Source organism: Wyeomyia smithii, chromosome 3 (genome assembly GCF_029784165.1).
Source record: "Wyeomyia smithii strain HCP4-BCI-WySm-NY-G18 chromosome 3, ASM2978416v1, whole genome shotgun sequence".
NCBI classification, from domain to species: domain Eukaryota; kingdom Metazoa; phylum Arthropoda; class Insecta; order Diptera; family Culicidae; genus Wyeomyia; species Wyeomyia smithii.
This window is the reverse complement of record NC_073696.1, coordinates 192696230-192722382: the sequence shown is the minus strand read 5'-3', so window position 1 is coordinate 192722382 and position 26153 is coordinate 192696230. Positions and strand designations below refer to the sequence as shown.

Genomic DNA, 26153 nt, shown 5'->3' with positions numbered 1-26153 from the left:
AAAAATCTGATTCCTAAAAGGTGAGTTTTTTGAGATATAAAATTGAAAATTATTTTTTGTGTACTTTTTATTAAATTTTCTTTTCATCTCACAAAATTACTGTCTACAACTTTGCTGAAGACTTTATACCAATCAAATCAAAAGTTCTGGCTTTAAAGTTTTTTCTTCATGATCAGGCAGTCAGCAGTGTATAGATAATCGTTTAGTTTTTATAAAAAAAAAACAATAAAATTGTTCATTATCTACAACTGTGCCGAAGGCGTCACACCAATTAAACAAGCGACTCTAAAATATTTGTAATCATCAATACTTTTTCTTCATAGAACTTGTACATAGCTTCCTTTAAGGTGAAACGGGACGTGGTCGCGATCAACTCGAATTTTGCAATCTATTTTTTTCTTGATTTATGGAGACTACGTACATGAAACTTTGATCAATTGTTTTCACAACTGTTGCATGTCTGAAGTAGCAATTTGAGTGCTGTTTATTTAGTGGAAGCCGAATTTTTAACGATCAAAATACAGAAGTAAAAAGAACTCTAACCTCAAAATTATATAGGAAAAGACCACAACCCCGTTTCACCTTAAACAAATAATGATTGAAAAAAAAAACCAATAACACAAAATGGCATCTTTTTCCTATCGAACTAAGTAGGTATTACGCAAAGTTTAGCAAAATCAAAACTGACAATTCAAAAAATATTAAAACTGGGGCCATTTTTTCATGGAATTGCTCAACATGCGTTATTCACAGTAAAGACGAAAAGCAAGCCCACTAAGCAGCACCTCGAAAGTAGTTGAATAGGTCTTTTCGGAACAGTTTTAACACAATTATTAGTTTGCATTAGAATTTATTCCATTGGGACTTCCGTTAATTTTCATTTGTTTCTCTTTCTCAGCCTAGCCTTTCTCAAATAGTACTAGTTTGTTGCAATCAGCGCTTTATGCATTACCATTGTTCATAGTCGAAAAACAGAATCCAATTATTTCACTCGTTAGGTCAACCGAAAAGGCTTTTCAACCTTTGTACCTGTTTTTCACGCTACTATGCATGTTACGCTCTGCACGGTTAGTGTAGTTTCGTTCGCTGTAATTAATTATTATTTTCTCCTGGAAGAAAAGGTATATATGTATATATCTAGTTTTTTTTTTATATGCATTTTCCATTTTATATATAAAAATATTTCTCACGTGTCTTTTCAATGACGTTTACTGCGTTTGGTAAGCAGATCGGTTTTCACGATAGCAATTTATGCCTACGTTGTTTAAGTTTATAGGTGAGTTTGCATTTGTGTCAGTATCAACATTTTCTTCAACTGTTTTTTTTTTTTTCAGAGAATTGTATAAGAAACGCCGATTTAAACTTTTACTTCATGAGCGAGTCTCGATATAAACATAGAATATAAAGAACAATGCACAAATAAGGTTAACGATTTACTTACAACGTATATTAGGGTTAATAATAAGATAGTGTAGTACTTCAGATATTCTTTCGCTGCTTCTGCGGTACGGAATAAACATAAGTGGTGTTTGATTGCTTGTTTGAGAATTTCGCTTAGACGTTACTTAAAAATATAGCAAGTAAATATCAGGACACATTTGATCTCGTATATTTTGTTTCCTTGCTTTATACTGGAACTTGCGACTACGCGTGGATTGCCCTCTCGATTCATCAGTCAGTACTAAGCGTGTGTCGAAATCAATTGCATGTTACGATTTAACTTTACGAAGAAGGTATCTAATAATTCCATTTGATGTAGAAACTGAGAAATGACGTGATGAGTTGACTGTTACCTGTTTTTTTTTTTTAATCAATTTATCATACCGCCCGAAAAATGCATTCATCACTTGAAAAGCAAAGAAAACAAGCTCTTCCACGCTTGCTTCCTAACATCAGAGGAGTACATATATAGATCTGAGTCTGACTTATTATACAATTTTTTAATCTGTTTTGATGAAAAAATAAAACTAACAATGAAGCTAATATTTTTTGAACGCAAATGCATTTGTATATTTTAGCATCACCGAATAATAAGTAGTTTCGAACGAGAAAAAATGCAATTTAGTATATAATGCAACTAATTATGCCGTATCATTGATTCTAATATAAACCCAAATCAAAAATTCACATTATTTGTCCTGCATTTAACACCTTTCTTCGATGACCATTGTTCGACAAAGGTTTAATAATAGTTACCATCTCCTTTCGTCTAACAGCCGAAATAGAGATGCCTTAACCAAACTGTAAATTGGAGATTGTTTGGGGGGAAGTATTGATAACAACGTTACTTTGCTTTTTATATTTCATACTTGCTATTTTGCTAGTTATGTCCAATAAAGAATATAATCGAAGGATGAAATGATGAATACTTTTACAAAAAGTGCATATTGATGAGCACACAATTTTTGTTCTGTTTTAGCACTGATAGTTTTTTGTTTGTTCTCTAACAGATGCATTCGTTGCTTCCACCGATAGATTTTCCGTTGTGTCGCACATGCGGATAAACGTTGAACGATGTTGTTTTCGCTCTCTAGTATCTGTGGAATAAATTAATATAATAATAAATTTTCAGCGGTTCTTGATTAATTTGAATAAAGTATACAATAATACTAAAAGGAATACATGTACGAATTGCGATCGGGATATGAATAACCTTAGCGGAGATCGAGTAACCAACCCCCAGTGGAAACTTAGGTCGTATGCTGACTGGAAAGGGGGGTCATACGCGACTATATCCCCATGTTAGGGGCGACGTACAACAGCGCCTGACCCGGAGCGATCGGCTAAATCATTAGATGCTATATCCCGCCAGTTACACCTGAGCTGGCAGCCCCATCAGCAGAATGTAGGTATCGCGACTCTTGTAAGCTAGCATATGAAACCTCTCCTAACCACGAATAACGAAATTAGAAATATGGACCGGAACAATCGACAAAGACATAGGCTACGAGCACGGAATAGAAAACGGTATACGATTGGAAATTGGGTACTTCGAACGTCCGATCGCGAGCTGACTTGCTTGCTCGAGAACTACAGCGGCAGGGAGTCGAAATCGCAGCGATTCAGGAGGTTCGGTGGCCAAATTCCAGAGAAAGGGAATTCCGTGCACTAGACCCTATTGCACGCACAACTTCTAAGTACCACATCTACTACAGTGGCGGCAAAGCAGCGAAACGGGGCGTCGGTTTCATAATATTGGGAAATCAGAAAACAGGAATCATCCGGTGGAGGCACGTAGATGACCGTATATGCGTGTTAAGGATTAAGGGCAAATTCTTCAACTACAGTTTAATCAACACCTACGCATCGACAAACGACAACTCCGATGACGTCAAAGATGAGCTCTATGAAAAGCAGGAACGAAATTATGACGAGTGCCCAAAACACGACGTCTCGTCATCGTCATCGGAGATACAAACGCACAGGTTGGGAGGGAGGATTTCTTTCGCCCGGTCATTGGAAAGCATAGCCTCCACTCGTCAACCAATGAAAACGGCCTGAAACTGGTAAACTTTGCGCGGTCAGAGGAATGGCTGTATGTGGCTCTTATTTTCCACGTTTAAATATTCAAAACACACCTGGAGGCATCCGAATGAAGAAGCCTGCTCCCAAATCGATCACGTACTGATTGACGGTCGTCACTTTCCGGATGTTACTGATGTTAGGTCTTCTCGGATCAAACATTGACTCTGACCATTATCTGCGGCGCATCTATAGAACAGTTAACAGAGTAAGAAGCAGGAATTTCCCTGTGCTGCTCATGTGCAATGACAAGGACGGTAACGCTTACGGATAAACCGACGGTTGCAGCCAGGTGACGAACAAGCTAGGGAGCCACCAACACAGGAGGTAGTTTAAAAGGCGATAAACAAAGCAAAGCCTCGATTCCACATTCCGATTCGGAACTCGACCTTGTGTTTATTATACACAGACTTCGCAGATAACTGTTTAGTGTACATGATAATTGCGAGGCTGGCGCTACAATTCTACTGACACTAACAGTATCTCCCGAGCCGAGACTCGAACCAACGACGACTGGCTTGTTAGGCCTGCATCGTACCTCGAGACCATCTGGGAGATCTAAAAGGCGATAAGTGAGCTGAAAACGGCAAGGCCGCTGGGAAGCGAGCGGCTGTACCATGCAATCCACCAGATCATACTAAGGATCTGGGCGGATGAACAAATGCCGAACGACTGGTTGGAAGGCCTCATATGCCCTATCTATAAGAAGGGTCATCGATTGGATTGTGGCAACTATCGAGGCATAACGTTGCTCAACTCCGCATGCAAAGTGCTTTCCCGTATCCTGTTCTTCATATTGAGACCGTTAACGGAATCTTCGTCGGCGAATACCAGGCAGGTTTTCGACAGGGGCGTTCCACGACGGATCTAATTTTCACCCTGCGACAGATCCTCGATATGTTTCGGGAGTACAACTTGCAGACTTGTCAGATCTACGGATTTTTCACTTCTACGGATTTACATATATATGAGAAATCCGTAGGAAAGAGGGGGAAAATCAGGGGAAATCCGTAGAATCTACGGATTATCACGAAACAGTTCTGGCATCTCTGGACAGGAGGCTTCCATACAGTACTTCACGCATATACAGGAAAGAGGGAGGATATATTGATCGGAACTTCCGCGACGTATTTTTTGGATGCCATTGCACGGTGGTCGGAAAAGACAATTTGACGAACTTAATTCATTTGTGCTTAAACGGTTGATGTTAGCCAAAGACAATGTTCAGAAGAATTGTTCACAAAAATATAACGGGATACAGTGAAGATACATGAACAGTTTCTTTAGCAAAGTTGTAGAACTTTTCAAAATATGAATCTTAGCAGAAGATATTAAATTTCTATGACGTCTATTTATTAAAATACAAACCCGCTGTCAATCCCCTCGAATTTAGTTTTCCTAGCATAACTTTTAAATAGATCACCGTTTGTAACATTTCGTGAAATTTTTCACACATGGCAAGTAAAACCAAGGATTCCAACAAACGAGCAGTTTCCAAACAATAGTGTTTGAATTTTGATGCGTTCATTTCCTGGCCAGATGAAATGACCTGTAGTATTGTAGCGCAACGTTGAATTGCATGAAGATCATTTTTGGTGTCCATATATCCTTGGTTTTACTTGTCAGCTAACAGTCCATATGTTATGTGTTCATTTTATTCACCATTTGTTTGTGGATTCTAAGGCGGCATATGATTCAGTGAAAAGAAACTATGGCAGACAATGCTGGAACACAATTTCCCGACGAAACTAATTAGGCTGAATCGTATGACGCTGGAGGGATCAAAATCATGCGTGCGGATAGCTGGCGAGACATCAGCCGCGTTCGTAACGTTGGATGGACTGAAGTAGGGGAATGCGCTAACTTACTATTCAACATCGCCCTTGAAAGTGCAGTACGAAGATCAGGGTTGATATTTGTTGACACTCTTGAGTGAAAGTGAAAAAAAGCATCCATAAACGTTATTTTTTTACAATCCTTTCAGAGTTCTCCCTTCCCGCTTTTTGCATAGAAGTGAACTGTCAAAACACCTCATTATATTTCATGCGATGAAAGCAAGACAACAAAATCAGTTTATCAGTTAACGAAGATTGTCAAGGCATCGGTCAGTGTCAGTGAAAAAGGGTTTCGGTGAGGTTCATTTTGGTTGAGTGGACTGTTTGTTTTTCTTTTTCGCTTTGAAGTGAAGATCATTGGGTTGGATTTGTCGTCAAATTTTATTCCGTAACCGTGAACGATGCGCGCGATCTATGTCATCTGAGTATAACAGCACGTTACTAGGACGAAAATCTAGTTTATCTGAAAGAGTGCTGCAATCATTGGGAGTGAAAATTTAAAATGATTGGCTGTAATTTTCGAAGAATTTTGCTGGGGAAAATGACTTTTATCAGCACTGACGAAGATATTATTGATATTACCGGTATCGACCGTGGGGCCGTGGAGGAGGCCTTCAGGCCTTTTAAGAGGGAAGCGGCAAAGTTGAGGCTCAACATTCATTCTTGGTGCTGAAGAGGAGATTGATGGAGAACGATGACTGAAGGGCTGAAAATTGATACAAATGCTTTTCAATTGAAAGCGGAGATTATCACCATTACTCTCAAATGACGATTCTCAATTGAAAATGACAATGAGCGCTGACGGAGACAGGAGCAGACTTGTCAGATCTACGGATTTTTCACTTCTACGGATTTACATATATATGAGAAATCCGTAGGAAAGAGGGGGAAAATCAGGGGAAATCCGTAGAATCTACGGATTATCACGAAACAGTTCTGGCATCTCTGGACAGGAGGCTTCCATACAGTACTTCACGCATATACAGGAAAGAGGGAGGATATATTGATCGGAACTTCCGCGACGTATTTTTTGGATGCCATTGCACGGTGGTCGGAAGAGACAATTTGACGAACTTAATTCATTTGTGCTTAAACGGTTGATGTTAGCCAAAGACAATGTTCAGAAGAATTGTTCACAAAAATATAACGGGATACAGTGAAGATACATGAACAGTTTCTTTAGCAAAGTTGTAGAACTTTTCAAAATATGAATCTTAGCAGAAGATATTAAATTTCTATGACGTCTATTTATTAAAATACAAACCCGCTGTCAATCCCCTCGAATTTAGTTTTCCTAGCATAACTTTTAAATAGATCACCGTTTGTAACATTTCGTGAAATTTTTCACACATGGCAAGTAAAACCAAGGATTCCAACAAACGAGCAGTTTCCAAACAATAGTGTTTGAATTTTGATGCGTTCATTTCCTGGCCAGATGAAATGACCTGTAGTATTGTAGCGCAACGTTGAATTGCATGAAGATCATTTTTGGTGTCCATATATCCTTGGTTTTACTTGCCAGCTAACAGTCCATATGTTATGTGTTCATTTTATTCACGTCGAATGACTGACGAATCCATCATGGATGCACCTATCAACAACTAAATATACCTAAGAAGTGTTCCCACTAATTTTTAAAGTATTGCGAGTTATCTGTTTAATAAATTCACAAATTATCGTTCATTAATCAGGTAGTTGGTGCATTTTTGTATAGAAAACCCCAGAAACATACAAACCTAAAACATCACTCTACTCATTCATTTATGAATTGTCATGTATCGAAGTTTAATTAGCTTATAGTACAAGGTCTAAGCTTTAAAATAAGTATTTGATGATGTGCACCGGTTTGCTTCTTTCTCCCCTATATGCATTTAAAACTGGGAAATTATTTCATGAAAAAAACGCTCTAACTTAGTATAGAGCGATTGTAATAACATGCTGTCTTCGAAAGAAACCTGTGTTTTTATGTTGGTCATATTTGTCTAGAACATTATGTTCTGGAAAAAAACAATATTTAAAAAATTATGCTAGAAAAACTAAATTCGAGGGGAATGACAGCGACAATGCTTTGTATCTCAATAAATAGACGTCATAGAAATTTAACATCTTCTGCAAAGTTTCATATTTTGAAAAATTCTACAACGTTGCTAAAGAAACTATTCATGTATCTTCGCTGTATCAAAAGTTAATTTTTTTATTTTTAGCTAACATCAACCGTTTAAGCACAAATGAATTAAGTTCGTCAAATTGCCTTTTCCGACCACTGCCATAAAAACGGGTGACCATAAAAACGACTGTGTTCGATGTATTTAATTTCGAAAAAAATCATAACTTTTGAACCAGTTGATCGATTTTTAATCTTATTGGATCAAATTAAAGGTAATTATTCCTAGTTATGAGAAAAGAACACCAAAGAATAAATCTGGGTGTTTTTATATGCATAATTTATAAAATTATTGAAATTTTTGTCTTGTTTTTAAACTGAATTTACTCAAATTAAAAAAATAACATATTTTTAAAAATTCCTCCATTTATAGAGTCAAGTATGTCCTTCAAAATGAGACCAAGAAATATTTTTTATGTTTACCCCAAAAAGAATGACATACAAATGAAAAACGCATATTTTTCGATAGAAAATATTAATGACTTTGTGTAAAATTGAGATATTTACGATGTCAGCATTGCAAATTGTTTCTCTTAAAAAGCTCTAAAAGTCGTTTGAAGACAGTTTTGAGATGAAACTTGAAATGAAAAAAGTTAGAGCGTAAAATGTTTTTTCAATATAAATAAGTTGTTATGAAAGATAGAGAAAAACTTTTTTTTACAAAGTTACTTAAAATAAATAATTTGTCTTCTATCTACAAGGATAAAAAAGTTAGATACTTAATTGCATCGAAATTGTTGGTCACCCTAATTTTTGATAATTTTTCAATAAGCGCTTTATCATATGGGTCATTCCATACGAAGTGACCACGAAAAAGCACAAACTTGGACACGACCATCACAGATTTTGCTCAAAGTTGGGAGAATTATTCATCTACTGTCACTTTGGAAAAATCCCAAATTTGGTGTCGATTGGAATACCCCCCGCTCTGTGGGACTCCCCTGTTTGTTGCAAAGTCACGCATTTTTTGTTCAAAATCTCTTTTTTCTTTTTCTTACAATTCATAGACGTAAGATGTCCGAGAAATACTGATAGATGAAAGAAAATAAACCAAGGAATCCAGAAAAAATATAAGTTTTGACCGGAAGTGTTGCCAGATAAATTGCTTTTGTATTTGAAAACTAAATTCACATTTCTTGGCAAATGCGAGATATAGCATTCTTACGAAAATAGTTCTGACTTTCATAATTGATTTTTCGTAAAACTGTCATATCTCGAGATTGGCTCATATTACCACGGAGTGGTAAGTGCTTCTTACGTAAAATTTTCTGAGAAACACGATGAAACCATCAAATTTAAAATAAAATTAGCTGCATTGGCCGAAAAGTGCAAATTTAATTTTAAAATACAAAAATAATCTATCTGGCAACACTTCCGCGCAAAAACAATATTTTTTCTGGATTCCTTGGTTTATTTTCCTCAAAATTCACCTATCACTAGTTTTTGGATGTCTTACGTCTATAAATTATAAAATAAAATAATTACGAAATTTACAACTTTTTTCGTAAAAATGTTATATCTCGAGATTGACTCATATTACCTCGGGATGATAGTTGTTTCTTATGTGAAATTTTCCAAGGAACACGATGAAATTATCAAATTTAAAATAAAAATGGCTGCATTTGCCGAAAAATGTAAATTTAGTTTTCAAATACAAAAATAGTTTATCTGGCAACACTTCCGGTCAAAACTTATATTTTTTCTGGATTTCTTGGTTTATTTTCTTCAAAAATCACCTATCAGTATTTTTCGGACATCCTACGTCTACGAATTGTAAGAAAAAGAAAAAAGAGATTTTTGACAAAAATTGCGCGACTTTGCAATAAAGAGGGGGGTCCTGGAGAGCGGGGGGTATTCCAACCGACACCAAAATTGGGATTTATCCAAAGAGACAGTAGATGAATAATTCCCCCAACTTTGAACAAAATCTGTGATGGTCGTGTCCAAGTGGCATGTACACTTCGTATGGAATGAACCATATGTAACAACTTTGTAGGAGAAAGTTTTTCTCTAAAATTTTGCTATAGAGCTCTAGACTAAAATTTCCCCCTAAATTTGTTTTCTGGACCATTGTGCACTGTGCATTGCCGTTCTCACTACGGCTTGTAGTATTACAAAACTATCATCAAATGATGCGATGCGGTGCTAATTTCAACTTGGACGCTGAAGGAAAGGAAAAAGTCTCTCTCCGTCACTCTCTCCGTCAATTGAAATAGTCATCAGTGCCATTTGAAATGATCCGATGAACAACAGACGGGAAAGAGAGAAAAAAGTGATTCGATGACAGTAGCCGGAAGGAATCAAGTGATAATAAAACTGTTCGAATCGAAATGACAGCGCGAGATATTCAGTTTCATTGTTTTGTTTCGAGAATGTAGAGCCCTGGTAAGTATAGCGAAAAAAAAAGAAATATGAATTCAGCACAAATGCATACTGTTGGCACTTCTTGTACTGCAAGTACATAGAATTGTAGCATCTTTCAGAAGCTCGGAGTTAAGACCCGCGCCTACCCTTGCATCAAAGACGTAAAACTGATGTACACCGAGACGAAAACAGTTAGGATTTTTATGCGTTATGCCAGCGGTGCCTCGAAAGAATTTTCTCATTCCCTGAAATCCGTTTTTATTTCGAAGATATGTTCCAAAACTGAAGATTTTTATGAATAATTGATAATATCACAGACTAACAGACGTAACACTGGAACCTAGCTCCGTCGCCACAAAAAACGATCATTTCAAATTTTCAAATGCTTAACAATCACCGCACGACAACACCGACAGTCTGGGGCGCTGTCATGCAATCTCATACATACTTTGTAGTTCCCAGTTTGACACATGCTCGTACGCTAGCGCTGATGTCGAAATGCAAGACGCAGCACGAACACGGCAGCAGATAGTGCTAGTGTTACGAACGTAAGATATACTAAAGTCACTTTTTACGCGGGGGATACATGCCGCGTAAATTCCGGAATCCGCGTAAAAAACGCGTAAATTCCAGAATCCACGTAGAAAAAAACCACGTAAATTCCGGAATCCGCGTAAAAAAATATATCGATACATGATATTTGTAGGAAATTTTCCAGGGAAAAACTCTTCTGAAGACCGTAAGGCGCAACGATGCTTGTAGAAACAGCTATTCACCCCAAACTGATTGAATGTCTGACGGACGGCTCACTAATGAAAATTTCCAGCAACACTGCTACAGCATGCTACTATTGCAAACTTGCTTAAGTATGGATATAATTTCGCGTGGAATTAATTTTCAAAGTGTGATTTTTGCTCAGAGTATCTTCGGGGAAGCCTCCAAGATAAATTTAAGCGATATCATTTCCCATCACATGGTTGAACTCGCAACAGCAGCATGCTGCAGCAGTATTGCTAGTAAAATTCAATAGTGAGCCATTCGTCAGATATTCAATCAGTCTGGAGAGAATATCTTTTTTCACAAGCAAGGTAGCGCCTTGCGGTCTTCAGAAGAGTTTTTCCCAGGATAATTTCCTATAAATATCATGTATTGATATATTTTTAGGAGCCAACTGGACATCTCTACAGAAAAAGTTTTGAAAAAGTGGTTTTTCTCATATAAAATCGTATGGAAGCTTTAAAAATCGGGCGCAAATCGGACGTTTCACCGGTCGATCTGAAAAGTTACACAGTCGTTATGGGACCCATAAGGAACACGAAAAGTGCATGGGAGCTAAAAAATAACAGCATCGCTATTTTCCCATATAACCGTGTCCCAGTCTAATGGGTATTTCCGGAATCGAGATGAAAGAGACACCGCTGACACTCATTTCAAAGTAGGGAAGTTACTGAACCTTTTGATGCTGAAAGTATCGAAGTCGGATGAAAATCATCAAAGTTACAAGAATTACAATTCGCGGATACCCGGGTACCTCGTCGGGCATTTAAGGGGTAAAAAAATCAAGTTCCCACCATTCACCCCACTTTGTTACTATATAAAAACTAATGTTATCAAAAGAAACCTGAAAAGGTACCCATGTACACCGTCGAGCACATAACGTTAAAAAACTATTGCAGATAGCCGGAAATAATCAGCTCAGAGCATTGGGATTAAAACTGGAAGCCGCTTTGAGGCACGTGTTCCCGATGTCCGATCGAGCTGAAATTTGGCATGGGGACTCTATTCGAGAAGGCGAAACTTTTGATCCCACTACCACTAAACGAAATTCGAAAGTTGATTTTTTTATATATATGCCATTGACCCCAAGCACAAAAATTTTCTAAGACCCAGAAAATTGATAAAAAAAAATTGTTTCGAGTTAACACCAAATCTCGATGTTTCATGCATTTCTAAGACATATGGCATCCAAGCAAAAATTCGATTTCGACAATGTCATGTATCACCACCCGTACTTTTTTTCATCGATATTTTTCGTGAAACTTTGACCGCTTTCAGGCACGTGTTCCCGATATCCGATCGAGCTGAAATTTTGCATGGGGACTTTTTCCGAGAAGAAATTTTTGAGCCCTACCGCTAAACGATATTCGAAGGTCAATTTTTTTCATGCATCTCATTGGCACTCTAATGTACGTATAAGAAGCCTCAAACTATTTAACAGAATTGTTAGTAGCTTAAATGTTTATAATGATTATTAGTGAATAATAAGTTTATGTGGTCAATAACACTGTCACAAAAGTGTAAATATAATGGGACACCCGCAAAAATATTTAATGCTAAGAAATGGCGGTATAGTGATAGTGGTAGTAAAATCGAAATTTGCTCAAGCATTTTGCTTAATGACCGGAGAAATTGCTATTAGTTACCCTGTTTTAATATTATTCTAACTTTCTAGTACTTACTTTTACTATATTCAATATATTTTTATCAATAAACTTGATTTTTCTATACAACCCCATTGACTCAATGCAGTTGTATAGGAAAATCACGATTTTTGATAAAAATAGATTGCGTTTAGTAAAACTAAATACTAAAAAATTAGAATAATGTGAAAAAAGGGTAAGTCAATCTCGTAGAAATTTCGACTTTACTAGCACTACCACCACTACCACTACAGCGCTATCTATAAGCATTGAACGTTTTTTCGGGTGTCCCATTGTTAGAATTTGTTTGCTTTTGCAATTATATAAAATATATAAAACGTCATTTTACAAATACAGAGCATTACACTTACCTCAAACAATGGCGGAGTACATGCATTTATGCTTTCAACTGAAAAGTTTCGCCTTTGCCATTTCGTCAGCTCAACGCACACTCGTGATTGTTACGCATACACACCATCTTTCGCATTCTTCGACTTGTCTCCATTATTCCTAGCGCCACTAGTACAACAAACTACTACTGCATTGCACCGGCCGATTTGAGCAGGTTTATTTCTTTCTCCTTTGCTTGCACCACTGATCGCCAGTGAATGTCCTGTTCAATCACTTTTGATTCTAAATTTTTTAGCATATTTTCCTGTAAGACGAATAAATAAAATGTCATGATTTGCAACTATTCAACTAGAAATATGTTTAAACTCACAGTTTCTGCTATAATAATCTTATACTGATCTACCGTTTTTTGCAGCTGCTCGTTTTTCACTGCCAAAACTTGCGATTCATCAGCCGGATCTACTTCGACTGAACCGTTTTTGCTACTGCTACTGCCTTCTACGTCTCCTCCTACATCGGAGTCATGACTTTCGAGTAAACTATTATTATTATTGTTAGCATTATTACTACTCCTACTAGTGTTGCTTTTGTTATTGCAGTTGATATGCACCTCGGTGCTACTAGTATTGTTGCTGTTGGTGGCGTTCGAAATTCGAAGATTATCCTGCTGTTCTCGAATGCAGGTGACAGTGGACTCCAGCCAGCTTTGGAAGTTGGTTGCATCCAATGGCAGTGACGAAACTATCTCCGATGGAAGCAATTTTATTAGGAGATCCTTAGTTCTTGTTTGTTCCTCCAGGATAACTTTGTCGATGTCAACTGGCGGTTCATCGACATGATTTGTAGAATTTTTACTGAGTGCCAGCTGGTCCTGAAATTTTATACGATTATAATGAGAATTATTTTTTGCGGATCAGATTTTTGGATTGTAACTTCCACAAGGCTACTAGAAACTTACAACCTTAATACCGGAATTTGTGTTAGTGCTTGTTTTGGTGCTGTTATTTTGAACTACTTGAAGTGCTTCTATCAGCTTCCAGTTCTTCATGCGTAAATCCTAGTGCCAACATAAAGTACAGTCGAACAAAATTGAATGGTGCTCATCATGATCCAAAGCAATCGTGATGTGGTGATATGGGAAAACAGGTTGGTAACGGATCAGTACGGGTTGAATTGGAATAGAAACGAAAGAATAATATAGTCATACAAATGGTAGTATCGATGCAGAGAAAGGATATCTTGTCGAAGTATATGTTGTTCCCTAACGGCTGTTCATAAGAGAATGAAAGTATCTGAGTTTCACAACCTTTTTTATCACTAACATACTTAACAATTGATCTTTCTGTGCTTAAATTCAGAAAATATTTTGATTCATCTGAACATTTTTCACTGAGCTCAACATGAAGGTAACAAAATCATACGACGCAATAACCATATCCCCTTTCGCATCACGAATGGTTTTCTAAAGTAACACGATTTTCTTTACCAACTCATTGTGCGTGAGGGATACGCCGCTTGCAAAAATCACAGGAGGGTTGTGTGCAAAGCCACGACCGCAAGGTTGAAGTAGAATACTTTCACGAGAAAGATAACCCGGCTGGAGGATTGACCATTTTAAATAATATAGTAAGTTGCTTGTCATGATTGAGGCTTGACAATTTTTAAATTTTGGTTATGCGAAAAACTAATTTTCATGCCGATAATTTTTCGGATGTCGTGCTCATGACTGAGGGAAAAGATAATTCAGTACGATCTGAGACACGGAGATTAAGTAAAATTTATAACTTTTACAAATTTAGAAATCTAAATTAACTCAAGAGAAAATATTAACTCTTCAATCATCAAGTTTTTATTTCATCCTCAAAAGTATAATTTGTTGTTCAATTCAATACCGGATAAGATACCAATCATATCTTGGCGTTATCACTGACAGTGCGAATAAAATATTTCTTGTGCTAAAATAAACAGTGAAAAGCTGATTTAAGACTCAAAACTAGACGGCTCATGTGTTGCCAAAATGAGTCAACTTTTCATTGAATGCAATTACTAGTGCTCGCTATCACACAGAAACTGTATCCGCTGTCCCTGCATCAGCTGGCTCAGCTGCTTTCGATGCTGAGATCCGCTGCAACTAGTGCGCTATCCATTGCTATGCCAAAGCTGTGGCCGCTATCCGCTATCGCTGGTATCCACTGCACTGCTACTGTTGCTGCTAGAGAGGACTGCTGTTGTCGCTGTCTAGAACTATTAGGAGTAGTGCTGGGACTATCCGGATTAAACTATCCGGATATCCGACCTCGGATATCGGACAAATATCCAAAATCCGGATCAATCGGATATCCGGATATTATCCGACAGGATATCCGGGTTTTCGGATAGTCGGATATCCGGGTATTCGGATATTGTATCCGAACATAGTTTAATGAGAATTTTGTAAATAAATACTTACGAGGGGATAAGGGATTGTGGGAAAAGGCATTTTTCGCGTTACATTTCATTCGAACGGGCCTAAAAGCTAGAAAAAAAATCCGGATATCCGGATAGTATATCCGGATATCCGACTGTTCGATTATCCGTATCCGGATATCCGGACATCCGAATAGTATTCGTTTACACATCCGTGATCCGAGCTTCGGAAAACCGGATCACGAATATATCCGGTTGAAAGTCCCAGCACTAATTAGGAGCGGCTTCGGCTGAAACAGACGTTTGACAAGGCCTGACTATTTTCAATAGTACAACAGTTTGAAAACTAAAATTACAATTACCTTCATTTAGGAAGAATCTTAGAAGATTTTCCAATCTATTGCTGCAAGAATGAAGGAAATCCATCGGATACTAACCAATTTATTAGCATTTGAAATTGGACATATTTTTCACTTTTTTCGGTTTTAGATTTTCATTTCACATCCCTATGTATCCGAAATTCCTGAGAGAAGTATTCTACTTCAAAAATTAAATCTCCATTAATTCATTTGTTGTCCTTATAAGGACAATTGTTTAATTTATCATAGGATGTAGTGTTTATCTTACAACTCTGTGCTACCTTGACAGCGAGGACTAAGGCCTCTGCCAGGCTAAACGTGAAAAGCGGCGCGAACCGATTCACCCGGCCGTAGGTTAATGTACAGCTCTACTAACGGCTGTACATTAACCTACGGCCGGGCGAATCGGTTCGCGTTCGGGTTCGTTTGCTCGCTGTTGCGTGTTGCATCATGTTGCAACTTGGCAGCTGGGAGACGACGAAATTCTGTTAATGCTGATTGATTGAATCGACTTCATATTAGCTCTGCATAGTCGAACTAACTGTCTTTGTGAATGCGGTCTAACAGGGCAGTTTGTTATTCAATGTCGGTTATGCTGATCGCAGTCTTTGCGCTGCCCCTACAGTGGGGGGTTTACTAAATGAAGTAAAAATTAGACAACTACAACAGAATTTGATTGCATCCCGCACAGAATGTCTGCTTGTGTTGATGCCAGAAAATTATTAACTAGTGCTGGGACTATCCGGATTAAACTACCCGGATATCCGACCTCGGATATCGGACAAATATCCAAAATCCGGATCAATCGGATATCCGGATATTATCCGACAGGATATCCGGGTTTTCAGATAGTCGGATATCCGGGTATCCGGATATTGTATCCGAACATAGTTTTATGAGAATTATGTAACACGGACAACATGCACTGTGGAAGCTATTTCACATTCAGTAAATTAGACGTGTACGACAGATTTAAATTGCTAGGATCCAACACAGAATGCTTGCTTGCGTTGTCAAAAATTATTAACTTTCAATGACTTATTCGTTTGCCTTGAAAAGGCATTTTGATGTTTAAAATTAGATTTCCTGATGGCAATCTTCATGCTGCCCTGAAACGGGGGGAATAATGGCAGTCTGGCGACACACGCTGAGAAGAACCGCGCTGCTCCTGAGACGTGGTGACCAACCACAGGGCTAGTGCTGCTGCTAAGGAAGGACGACTGCTGTTGTCGCTGTCTAGAACTATTATGAGCGACTTCGGCTGAAACAGGCTCTTATATAGGCCAAATAGCATGTTTTCAATTGCAAGGTATATGATTCTGTCGACCGTGCTTGGGAAGCAATCATATAACGACCAATCAGAGGTCGAATTTTTCGTTTTGACAAGGCTTGACTATTTTCAATAGTACAATAGTGTGAATAATAAAATTACAATTATCTTATTTCGGGAAGAATCTTAGAAGATTTTCCAATCTATTGCTGCAAGAACGAAGGAAATCCATCGAATACTAACCGATTTATTAGCATTTGAAATTGGACATATTTTTCACTTTTTTCGGTTTTAGATTTTCATTTCACATCCCTATGTAGCCGAACTTCCTGAGAGAAGTATTCTACTTCAAAAAACGTTCAAAAAAAGATGATGTGATTAAAAAGGTCAAAAATTCGTGCTATTTCGAAAAATTGTGCAATTTATTCGTGTTTTTCTTCAAGAAACCGTACACGAAAGTAAACTTACTCATCACATCTTTTTAAAATATTATATTGTTATATTTTTATGATTTCTTAATATAGCACGAATTATTTTTGTTACTGTATAACCCTTTTCCAGGAAAAAATCACAGGAGGGTTGTGTGCAAAGCCACGACCGCAAGGTTGAAGTAGAATACTTTCACGAGAAAGATAACCCGGCTGGAGGATTGACCATTTTCAATAATATAGTAAGTTGCTTGTCATGATTGAGGCTTGACAATTTTTAAATTTTGGTTATGCGAAAAACTAATTTTCATGCCGATAATTTTTCGGATGTCGTGCTCATGACTGAGGGAAAAGATAATTCAGTACGATCTGAGACACGGAGATTAAGTAAAATTTATAACTTTTACAAATTTAGAAATCTAAATTAACTCAAGAGAAAATATTAACTCTTCAATCATCAAGTTTTTATTTCATCCTCAAAAGTATAATTTGTTGTTCAATTCAATACCGGATAAGATACCAATCATATCTTGGCGTTATCACTGACAGTGCGAATAAAATATTTCTTGTGCTAAAATAAACAGTGAAAAGCTGATTTAAGACTCAAAACTAGACGGCTCATGTGTTGCCAAAATGAGTCAACTTTTCATTGAATGCAATTACTAGTGCTCGCTATCACACAGAAACTGTATCCGCTGTCCCTGCATCAGCTGGCTCAGCTGCTTTCGATGCTGAGATCCGCTGCAACTAGTGCGCTATCCATTGCTATGCCAAAGCTGTGGCCGCTATCCGCTATCGCTGGTATCCACTGCACTGCTACTGTTGCTGCTAGAGAGGACTGCTGTTGTCGCTGTCTAGAACTATTAGGAGTAGTGCTGGGACTATCCGGATTAAACTATCCGGATATCCGACCTCGGATATCGGACAAATATCCAAAATCCGGATCAATCGGATATCCGGATATTATCCGACAGGATATCCGGGTTTTCGGATAGTCGGATATCCGGGTATTCGGATATTGTATCCGAACATAGTTTAATGAGAATTTTGTAAATAAATACTTACGAGGGGATAAGGGATTGTGGGAAAAGGCATTTTTCGCGTTACATTTCATTCGAACGGGCCTAAAAGCTAGAAAAAAAATCCGGATATCCGGATAGTATATCCGGATATCCGACTGTTCGATTATCCGTATCCGGATATCCGGACATCCGAATAGTATTCGTTTACACATCCGTGATCCGAGCTTCGGAAAACCGGATCACGAATATATCCGGTTGAAAGTCCCAGCACTAATTAGGAGCGGCTTCGGCTGAAACAGACGTTTGACAAGGCCTGACTATTTTCAATAGTACAACAGTTTGAAAACTAAAATTACAATAACCTTCATTTAGGAAGAATCTTAGAAGATTTTCCAATCTATTGCTGCAAGAATGAAGGAAATCCATCGGATACTAACCAATTTATTAGCATTTGAAATTGGACATATTTTTCACTTTTTTCGGTTTTAGATTTTCATTTCACATCCCTATGTATCCGAAATTCCTGAGAGAAGTATTCTACTTCAAAAATTAAATCTCCATTAATTCATTTGTTGTCCTTATAAGGACAATTGTTTAATTTATCATAGGATGTAGTGTTTATCTTACAACTCTGTGCTACCTTGACAGCGAGGACTAAGGCCTCTGCCAGGCTAAACGTGAAAAGCGGCGCGAACCGATTCACCCGGCCGTAGGTTAATGTACAGCTCTACTAACGGCTGTACATTAACCTACGGCCGGGCGAATCGGTTCGCGTTCGATTTCGTTTGCTCGCTGTTGCGTGTTGCATCATGTTGCAACTTGGCAGCTGGGAGACGACGAAATTCTGTTAATGCTGATTGATTGAATCGACTTCATATTAGCTCTGCATAGTCGAACTAACTGTCTTTGTGAATGCGGTCTAACAGGGCAGTTTGTTATTCAATGTCGGTTATGCTAATCGCAGTCTTTGCGCTGCCCCTACAGTGGGGGGTTTACTAAATGAAGTAAAAATTAGACAACTACAACAGAATTTGATTGCATCCCGCACAGAATGTCTGCTTGTGTTGATGCCAGAAAATTATTAACTAGTGCTGGGACTATCCGGATTAAACTACCCGGATATCCGACCTCGGATATCGGACAAATATCCAAAATCCGGATCAATCGGATATCCGGATATTATCCGACAGGATATCCGGGTTTTCAGATAGTCGGATATCCGGGTATCCGGATATTGTATCCGAACATAGTTTTATGAGAATTATGTAACACGGACAACATGCACTGTGGAAGCTATTTCACATTCAGTAAATTAGACGTGTACGACAGATTTAAATTGCTAGGATCCAACACAGAATGCTTGCTTGCGTTGTCAAAAATTATTAACTTTCAATGACTTATTCGTTTGCCTTGAAAAGGCATTTTGATGTTTAAAATTAGATTTCCTGATGGCAATCTTCATGCTGCCCTGAAACGGGGGGAATAATGGCAGTCTGGCGACACACGCTGAGAAGAACCGCGCTGCTCCTGAGACGTGGTGACCAACCACAGGGCTAGTGCTGCTGCTAAGGAAGGACGACTGCTGTTGTCGCTGTCTAGAACTATTATGAGCGACTTCGGCTGAAACAGGCTCTTATATAGGCCAAATAGCATGTTTTCAATTGCAAGGTATATGATTCTGTCGACCGTGCTTGGGAAGCAATCATATAACGACCAATCAGAGGTCGAATTTTTCGTTTTGACAAGGCTTGACTATTTTCAATAGTACAATAGTGTGAATAATAAAATTACAATTATCTTATTTCGGGAAGAATCTTAGAAGATTTTCCAATCTATTGCTGCAAGAACGAAGGAAATCCATCGAATACTAACCGATTTATTAGCATTTGAAATTGGACATATTTTTCACTTTTTTCGGTTTTAGATTTTCATTTCACATCCCTATGTAGCCGAACTTCCTGAGAGAAGTATTCTACTTCAAAAATGTACACAGTATACTCAAAAGTTACTACTGGAAGTAAGGTATACAGAGATGTATCATACAACGGGGTTAGTAAATCTAGTAAATCAAAAAATCTAGGGTTCAAGTCTTTTGAATTTGAGCCTTATGTTTTGCAGTTCTGAATTTCAGTATTTCATAGTACACCACATACAATGCGTGTCATAGATTTTCAAAACTCCCTGCACAAAAAATGACTCAATACTAAACTCAACATTGTTCAAAGAGGTAACAGTATTTTCTATCAGCGAATTCTATTTATAAATTCATCTACCGTTTTTCAAATTGGTAGATATTACCAAAGTTTCAAGCACCCATACTATTGTGAATACTATTAAACGTTTCTACTAGCTTGCATAGAAGAAGTTCCCTGTTATACAATTTTAGAAAGTTGTAAGTACCAGTGCTAGCTATAGATAATATATGACAATGGTAATCTTACATTGTTTTTCGATCTCTGCTCCTCGATTTGCTGTTGCAAGTCTTCCTCGCGACTGCGAAGCTCTTGCAGCTGCTTTTCATGGTCAGCCAGCTTGGACCGATAGTCGACAATTTCGGTGCGGCACACGACCAATTCTGTTTTGCTTGAATCTAAGGCATTCTGGAGGTTGCGGATTTCCACCTTGTTGTTTTCCTCGACTTGATTCTTGACAACTGCCGCGGCCGCTACCGCAGCTGCAGCTTGTTTTTGCTTTGCCTGCAGCTCATCCATTTGTCCTTTAAGCTGTTCTAACTCGTAGCTCTGCTGCTGACAAGTTTTCACGAGCTCATCCTTCTGGTTGGCAACAACTCGCAGCTGCTGCAACTCACTCTCGTACGCGCCAATATCTATAATAGCAATGATAAATAGTTAAGAAACAATTACCCACGTATTGTGGCGTTGTTTAAAAATCTCACCCTGCACGCGTTGCTGAATCAAATCATCTTTACTACGGAGCAACATCTCGTATTCAGCATTTTTCTTGAGCAATTCCTGAGAATGAGAGAAAATATCAATATAGCTAATCTCATCAATCAAGCGCTGACACAACCCATACTTGTGTTGCGTTATTAGATAAGTTTCGTAATTAACAAAAAGTGAAACTGATTATGACGTACCTCCTCGATTTGCAACTTTTCATTCAACAGCTGACCCTTAGTCATCAGTTCACGCTGCAGCATCTGTTGGTTTTCGTTCAACTGTTGAAAAGAAGCCATATTTTCTTGCGCAGTTGCATGTTCTTTAGATAGTTGCACGAATTTAGCATGCAGTTGTTGGTATTGATGCGAAAGTGATTGTTTTTCAGCGTTCAATTTATCGGACAAAATTTGTAGCTGCTGTTGGAGATTTTGTAACTCTACCCGCTTAGCGTGTAGTTCTTCGTTATAACCCTTAACTAAAGAGCTATGAAGCACCTTTTCATTGTTTAACTCCTGGCGGAGTTCCTTCAATTTTCCTTGCAGACCTACAACAGACTTTTGTTCTTCCTGTAGCTGATTGTCCTTGTCTTGTAACTGCTTCTTAATTTTTTGCAACTGATCGGACGGATCATTCCATTCGGACGGATCCTTTGTCAGAGTATCTTGCTGCTTATTAAGCAAATAATCAATCAATATCTGTATATCGTTACGAGGGAGATCTGCCTTCGCCAAAATTTGAACCAGTGCTTGAACGTTTGCTGCGTCTTGTACCTCTGCAGCTAGTTGCTTGGTAATAATTTCATTTTTCTTCTTTTTGTTATTTTTTTCTTTGCTTGGTGCGGCGGTTGTGTTTTGCTTCGTATCCGTTTTCAAAACTTCAGCTACAACAACCGGAGCAGCAACTGGGATGACGGGAATTTCTTCTACTGCACTGGTCTTTGGCAACGACTTGGGCTGTTCCTTGTTCTTGTTCTTGCGTTGTTCCTTCGCTTGTTGAGTTTTGTTTTTCGAATCATCCTCCTTCTGCTCCTTCTGCAAAATTAAATTTGTCAATTTAGTTAGAGAAAATTTAATTTCCACAAATAATATGCTCACCTGTTGACGGGCAATTTCAATAGCATCCTTTGGATGAGTCACGTCAAAGTGATTTATTTCCGGAGCAGGATCGGGCTTAACTAAAACAGGTTCTGTTTTGTTAAGCAGGATACCACTCTTTTGTTTATTTTTCTTTCCTTGCATGGGTTTATTGTCCTTTTTCTGAAGGAGTGCAAAACAATATAGTTAATTTTTGCCACATTAGACAGATAAATAATATTACCTTTGCTTGAGTTTCGTTTAGTGCAAATCTTTCCGTTTCAGCATATTCTACACTCGTATTAATCTTCTTTTTAGCATATGTTAGTGGATTGATTTCCTCTTCCATTGGGCTTTCGGATGAATTCGAATCACTTTCTACTGCTGCAGTGTCCTGCTCAACTTCTTTTGCTTTCTGTTTTTGTGGTTGTTGTTGAGGTTTTTTATTGACCTTTTTAACCTTCTTGTTGGAAGACTCTTTTGATGATTTTATACCACCTGCACCTTCGTTCGCAGCGCCTAGGATTTTTTCGCGTAGCTCCCGTTTCTCTTTAACCATTTCTTCATAGGACTTTGCAGATAAAGGTTTCAACAGGAAAAAATGGAGTCCTAGCAGTGAAAGCAGGGTCCCAACAATAATTACAACGAAAATAGACAGATCCATATTTGCATGTTTTGTTTCCACACAATCTTTAGTTGATTATGATACGCCTGACAAAAGAAGACAGATAACGATAACACCTTGAATTCAGAACTGAAACAAAAATAAACAATAAATAACATGCATCGAGTTCGATAGATTGTTTAAACTTATTGGATTCATTAAATTACGCAAGATAATTTTTAGAAAGAAAAAACATGCAAGAAAAAAGGCACAGGAATCGAGAATGATTAGTCCGATATGTTTATCAAATATTTCTAACTTTTTTTAGATATAAAATTATCAAAAAACTATACTATTGAATATCACTGGTAAACCAGAGAAGCAACATTTCGCTATAAAATTAACCTATCGCTATAAAATTAACCTATTAAATAGCCAAAAATATATTAAATTTAGATCTCTTTATACTTTATTACTGCTTTTTCCAAAATCATATTTTATGTACACTTTAAGGTGAAACAGGACGTGGTCGCGATCAACTCGAATTTTGCAATCTAATTTTTTCTTAATTTATGAAGACTACGTACATGAAACTTTGATCAATTGTTTTCAGAACTGTTGCATGCCTGAAGTAGCAATTTGAGTGCTGTTTATTTAGTGGAAGCCGAATTTTTTACGCTCAAACTACAAAAGTAAAAAGAACTCTAACATCAAAATTGTATAGGAAAAGACCACTATCCCGTTTCACCTTAAGAGGACATATCAACCCAGAGCAGACTCAGTTTTTAATTACAGAATAATCATCACAATATCAGTCACATAATATTGATTAAATTATGGAATATGCGAGCAAATGAAAAATAGTGTAGAAACAAACGATTATAGATTTTTGGGTAGAAAAATTTGAATGAACATTCGTTATAGTCAGGACTTCAAAATTACTATCAAGTAAATTGTGAATTGCTTTATGACCTGACCTGTTCTGACTCTACATTTGACCATGATTTTACTTCAAAAACGGGTTAGTAACGAAAGGCTGAAACCCGAAAGGCTGAAACTCGAAAGGCTGAAAAGAATGTTTCATAACGAAAGGCTGAATGCACAAAAGGCTGAAACCACAAAAGGCTGAATGAACGAAAGGCTGAAACATGAAAGGCTGAAACATGAAAGGCTGAAACTTTTGTAACTTGAATCATAATCGTTGAAAAATTCGGACACATGGATAACAAACCTTTATAAGATGACAGAGTTCAATGTTTGAGTATTAATTGGTTTGTGCAATGGAAAATCAATTTTCGGCAACATTTGAATCTATACACACTTGACTCTTGTACACGTTTCCTAGATGATTCGGGGCGAGACGGCCGAAGGCCGCGAGTGTGCGCCGGCGACCCGCTGTCGGAAGCGCCGGCCACTGCGGGGGGGCAGCCCCCCGCAGAAATCACCTCTGTATAGGTTCGTTCGTTTTCCTAGGTCTACTGTCTCATAGGGGTGATCCCCTAGTTTAGTCCGAACGAGCGATAGCGAGTAAGGACAGCATACATCTCGGACAACCGAGTCGGCCGTAGGCCGCGAGTGTTTTTTTTAAAATGAACTTTGTGAATTTCAGCCTTATGATTTTTCAGCTTTTCGTGATTCAGCCTTTCGTGTTTTCAGCCTTATGTAGCTTTCAGCCTTTCGTGATTTCAGCCTTTCGGATTTCAGCCTTCCGTGTTTCAGCCTTTTGAGTTTCAGCCTTTCGTAGTAGACCCTTCAAAAACACAAACTCGCGACGGCTACATCGTACTTGAAATTTATGTTACATACTTTCGCAAATTGTATGCTGTTTTTTGTACTCTTGTACTCTTGAGACGTATGACATTCGATAGAAAGATAAAACAATTTACTAGCAATTGTGTGTAACATAAGATATAATCGACCGGCAGTATAAAAACCTGATGACGACGACGGTTCTCTGCTGCTTTTCCAATTCCTCTATCCATCTACACATTCTTCAGTTTTATAGTTACCATGAGCGAATAGAAGGCAGCAATAGCCGATAGGTGACTATGCAATGATGACTACAGAGCAGCAGCGAACGTATGGAGAGTTCATTCGCTTCACAACCTCTTCGCTTTGGTCTTTCTCTAGCACTTCAGATGACCGAGATGGATTTAATCGATTTGCAAACTACTAAATTTTTCTTACAACATATCACAAGGGCTGAAGTGCTTCATTCACATTTTCGGTTAGAAAAATTGCTTCACATAAGCTAATTTCGTGCATTTCTCACTAAACGAAAAGCGAATGTTCATATACGGCCGCCATCATGCTTCACGGTACGCACCGAGAGGCTGTATCTCTTCGGTGTCGTAGAACAGTACTTCAAAATTTACCGATCAAAGAAAGTATCCATTAACTTTTTGCAGTACATTTCCTGCTTTACCAAACCTTCTGCGTGTTATTAAACTAATTCACAATCATCAAAAGCTAAATTTATGGGAACTTACACTAATTTTCTGCGTTAAGCACTGCCTCGCCGATGAATCTCGTTATCAAGCCGGATGGAGAAATTTGCTGGTTGTCAAGTTTTAGCTTGAACCCAACCACTGCCTGGGAACTTCCACGTAGGATCCAACGGAAAAAAGGTTATTTGCAATTTTTGCAACACCGCCGCAGTAATAAAGACCAATAAACACACAAAAACCCGTCGAAACGGATGCGACGATCAACCAGCAAGTGACACTCTTCTTCGCCTTGCACACGTAAATTGACCACGTAGGAGCACAAACACACACAACATATCACAATACACTCGCAAATAGCGCATATGAAGTTTGCTTTCGCTTTGCTTTATATACCCATCTCAGTTATACCCATACGGAAGCATTAACCCAAGTATGATGACAGTTCTACAAGGTATGCTACATTTTTGTCTATCCACGCACACAAACAAACCCGTTATGAAAAATTTCGCGTTTTGTATGGAATTCAGAACATTTTTGGAAATTTCTCGTTTTATGTTGTTTTATATCTGATTTTTTTTTGGTTGGAGAGTGAATCTCCAGTTGAAACACACTAGAAATTAATATTAATTTAGATTTAGTGTGAAAAATTGCGACAATATGTCGAAATAAAATATATAAAAATGCTATATTTCTAATAGTTGGAGCATTATCTTAGTCATTGTCATAGCTCATGACTTTTGTTACTGTATGAAACATAAGCGACTCTATTTAGAAGCGCTATTAGAGTACAAGAAAAAAACGAAAAGTGCAAAAAGGTTACCGGCAAATTGATGAAAACTAGCATATTTTACCTAAACCGCAGCATGTTTATGTATTCCCCACAAATAAAACATGTTTCAACATCATTTCTACAACTTTTCAGGAAAGTATGTTTTATAAGTTTAGTTTAAAATGCAAAATCATTTCAAATTTCATACAAAAGTTCATA

General features: G+C 37.8%; 1 protein-coding gene across 3 annotated transcripts; it reads right to left on the bottom strand.

Annotated features, from left to right (window-relative positions):
- Nucleotides 1-830: 830 nt before the first annotated feature.
- Nucleotides 831-25482, bottom strand: LOC129727545 (putative leucine-rich repeat-containing protein DDB_G0290503). Of its 3 annotated transcripts, none has more exons than XM_055685472.1 (10): nt 25208-25482; nt 22359-22868; nt 22136-22297; nt 21239-22072; nt 21038-21113; nt 20583-20968; nt 13615-13713; nt 13027-13527; nt 12677-12960; nt 831-2537 (listed from the first exon to the last, which is right to left on the bottom strand). In XM_055685472.1, exons 2-9 carry the CDS (start codon nt 22776-22778, stop codon nt 12841-12843), a joined length of 2598 nt encoding a protein of 865 aa, XP_055541447.1. In that variant the 5' UTR covers nt 22779-22868; nt 25208-25482; the 3' UTR covers nt 831-2537; nt 12677-12840. The 3 variants fall into 3 exon arrangements, with proteins under 3 accessions (XP_055541447.1, XP_055541448.1, XP_055541449.1); XM_055685473.1 differs by having other exon boundaries at nt 22359-22825; XM_055685474.1 differs by lacking the exon at nt 13615-13713 and having other exon boundaries at nt 25208-25480.
- Nucleotides 25483-26153: the final 671 nt, after the last annotated feature.

What these genes read in the sequence shown, in the direction of transcription:
- LOC129727545 (XM_055685472.1), bottom strand. Translation starts at nt 22,778, where the DNA reads ATGGATCTGTCTATTTTCGTTGTAATTATTGTTGGGACCCTGCTTTCA. An exon ending in AAAAGTTGCAAATCGAGGAG is followed by an intron (nt 21,114 to 21,238) that starts GTACGTCATAAT and finishes TCTCATTCTCAG; the next exon opens with GAATTGCTCAAGAAAAATGC. An exon ending in CAAATTCCGGTATTAAGGTT is followed by an intron (nt 13,528 to 13,614) that starts GTAAGTTTCTAG and finishes ATAAAATTTCAG; the next exon opens with GACCAGCTGGCACTCAGTAA.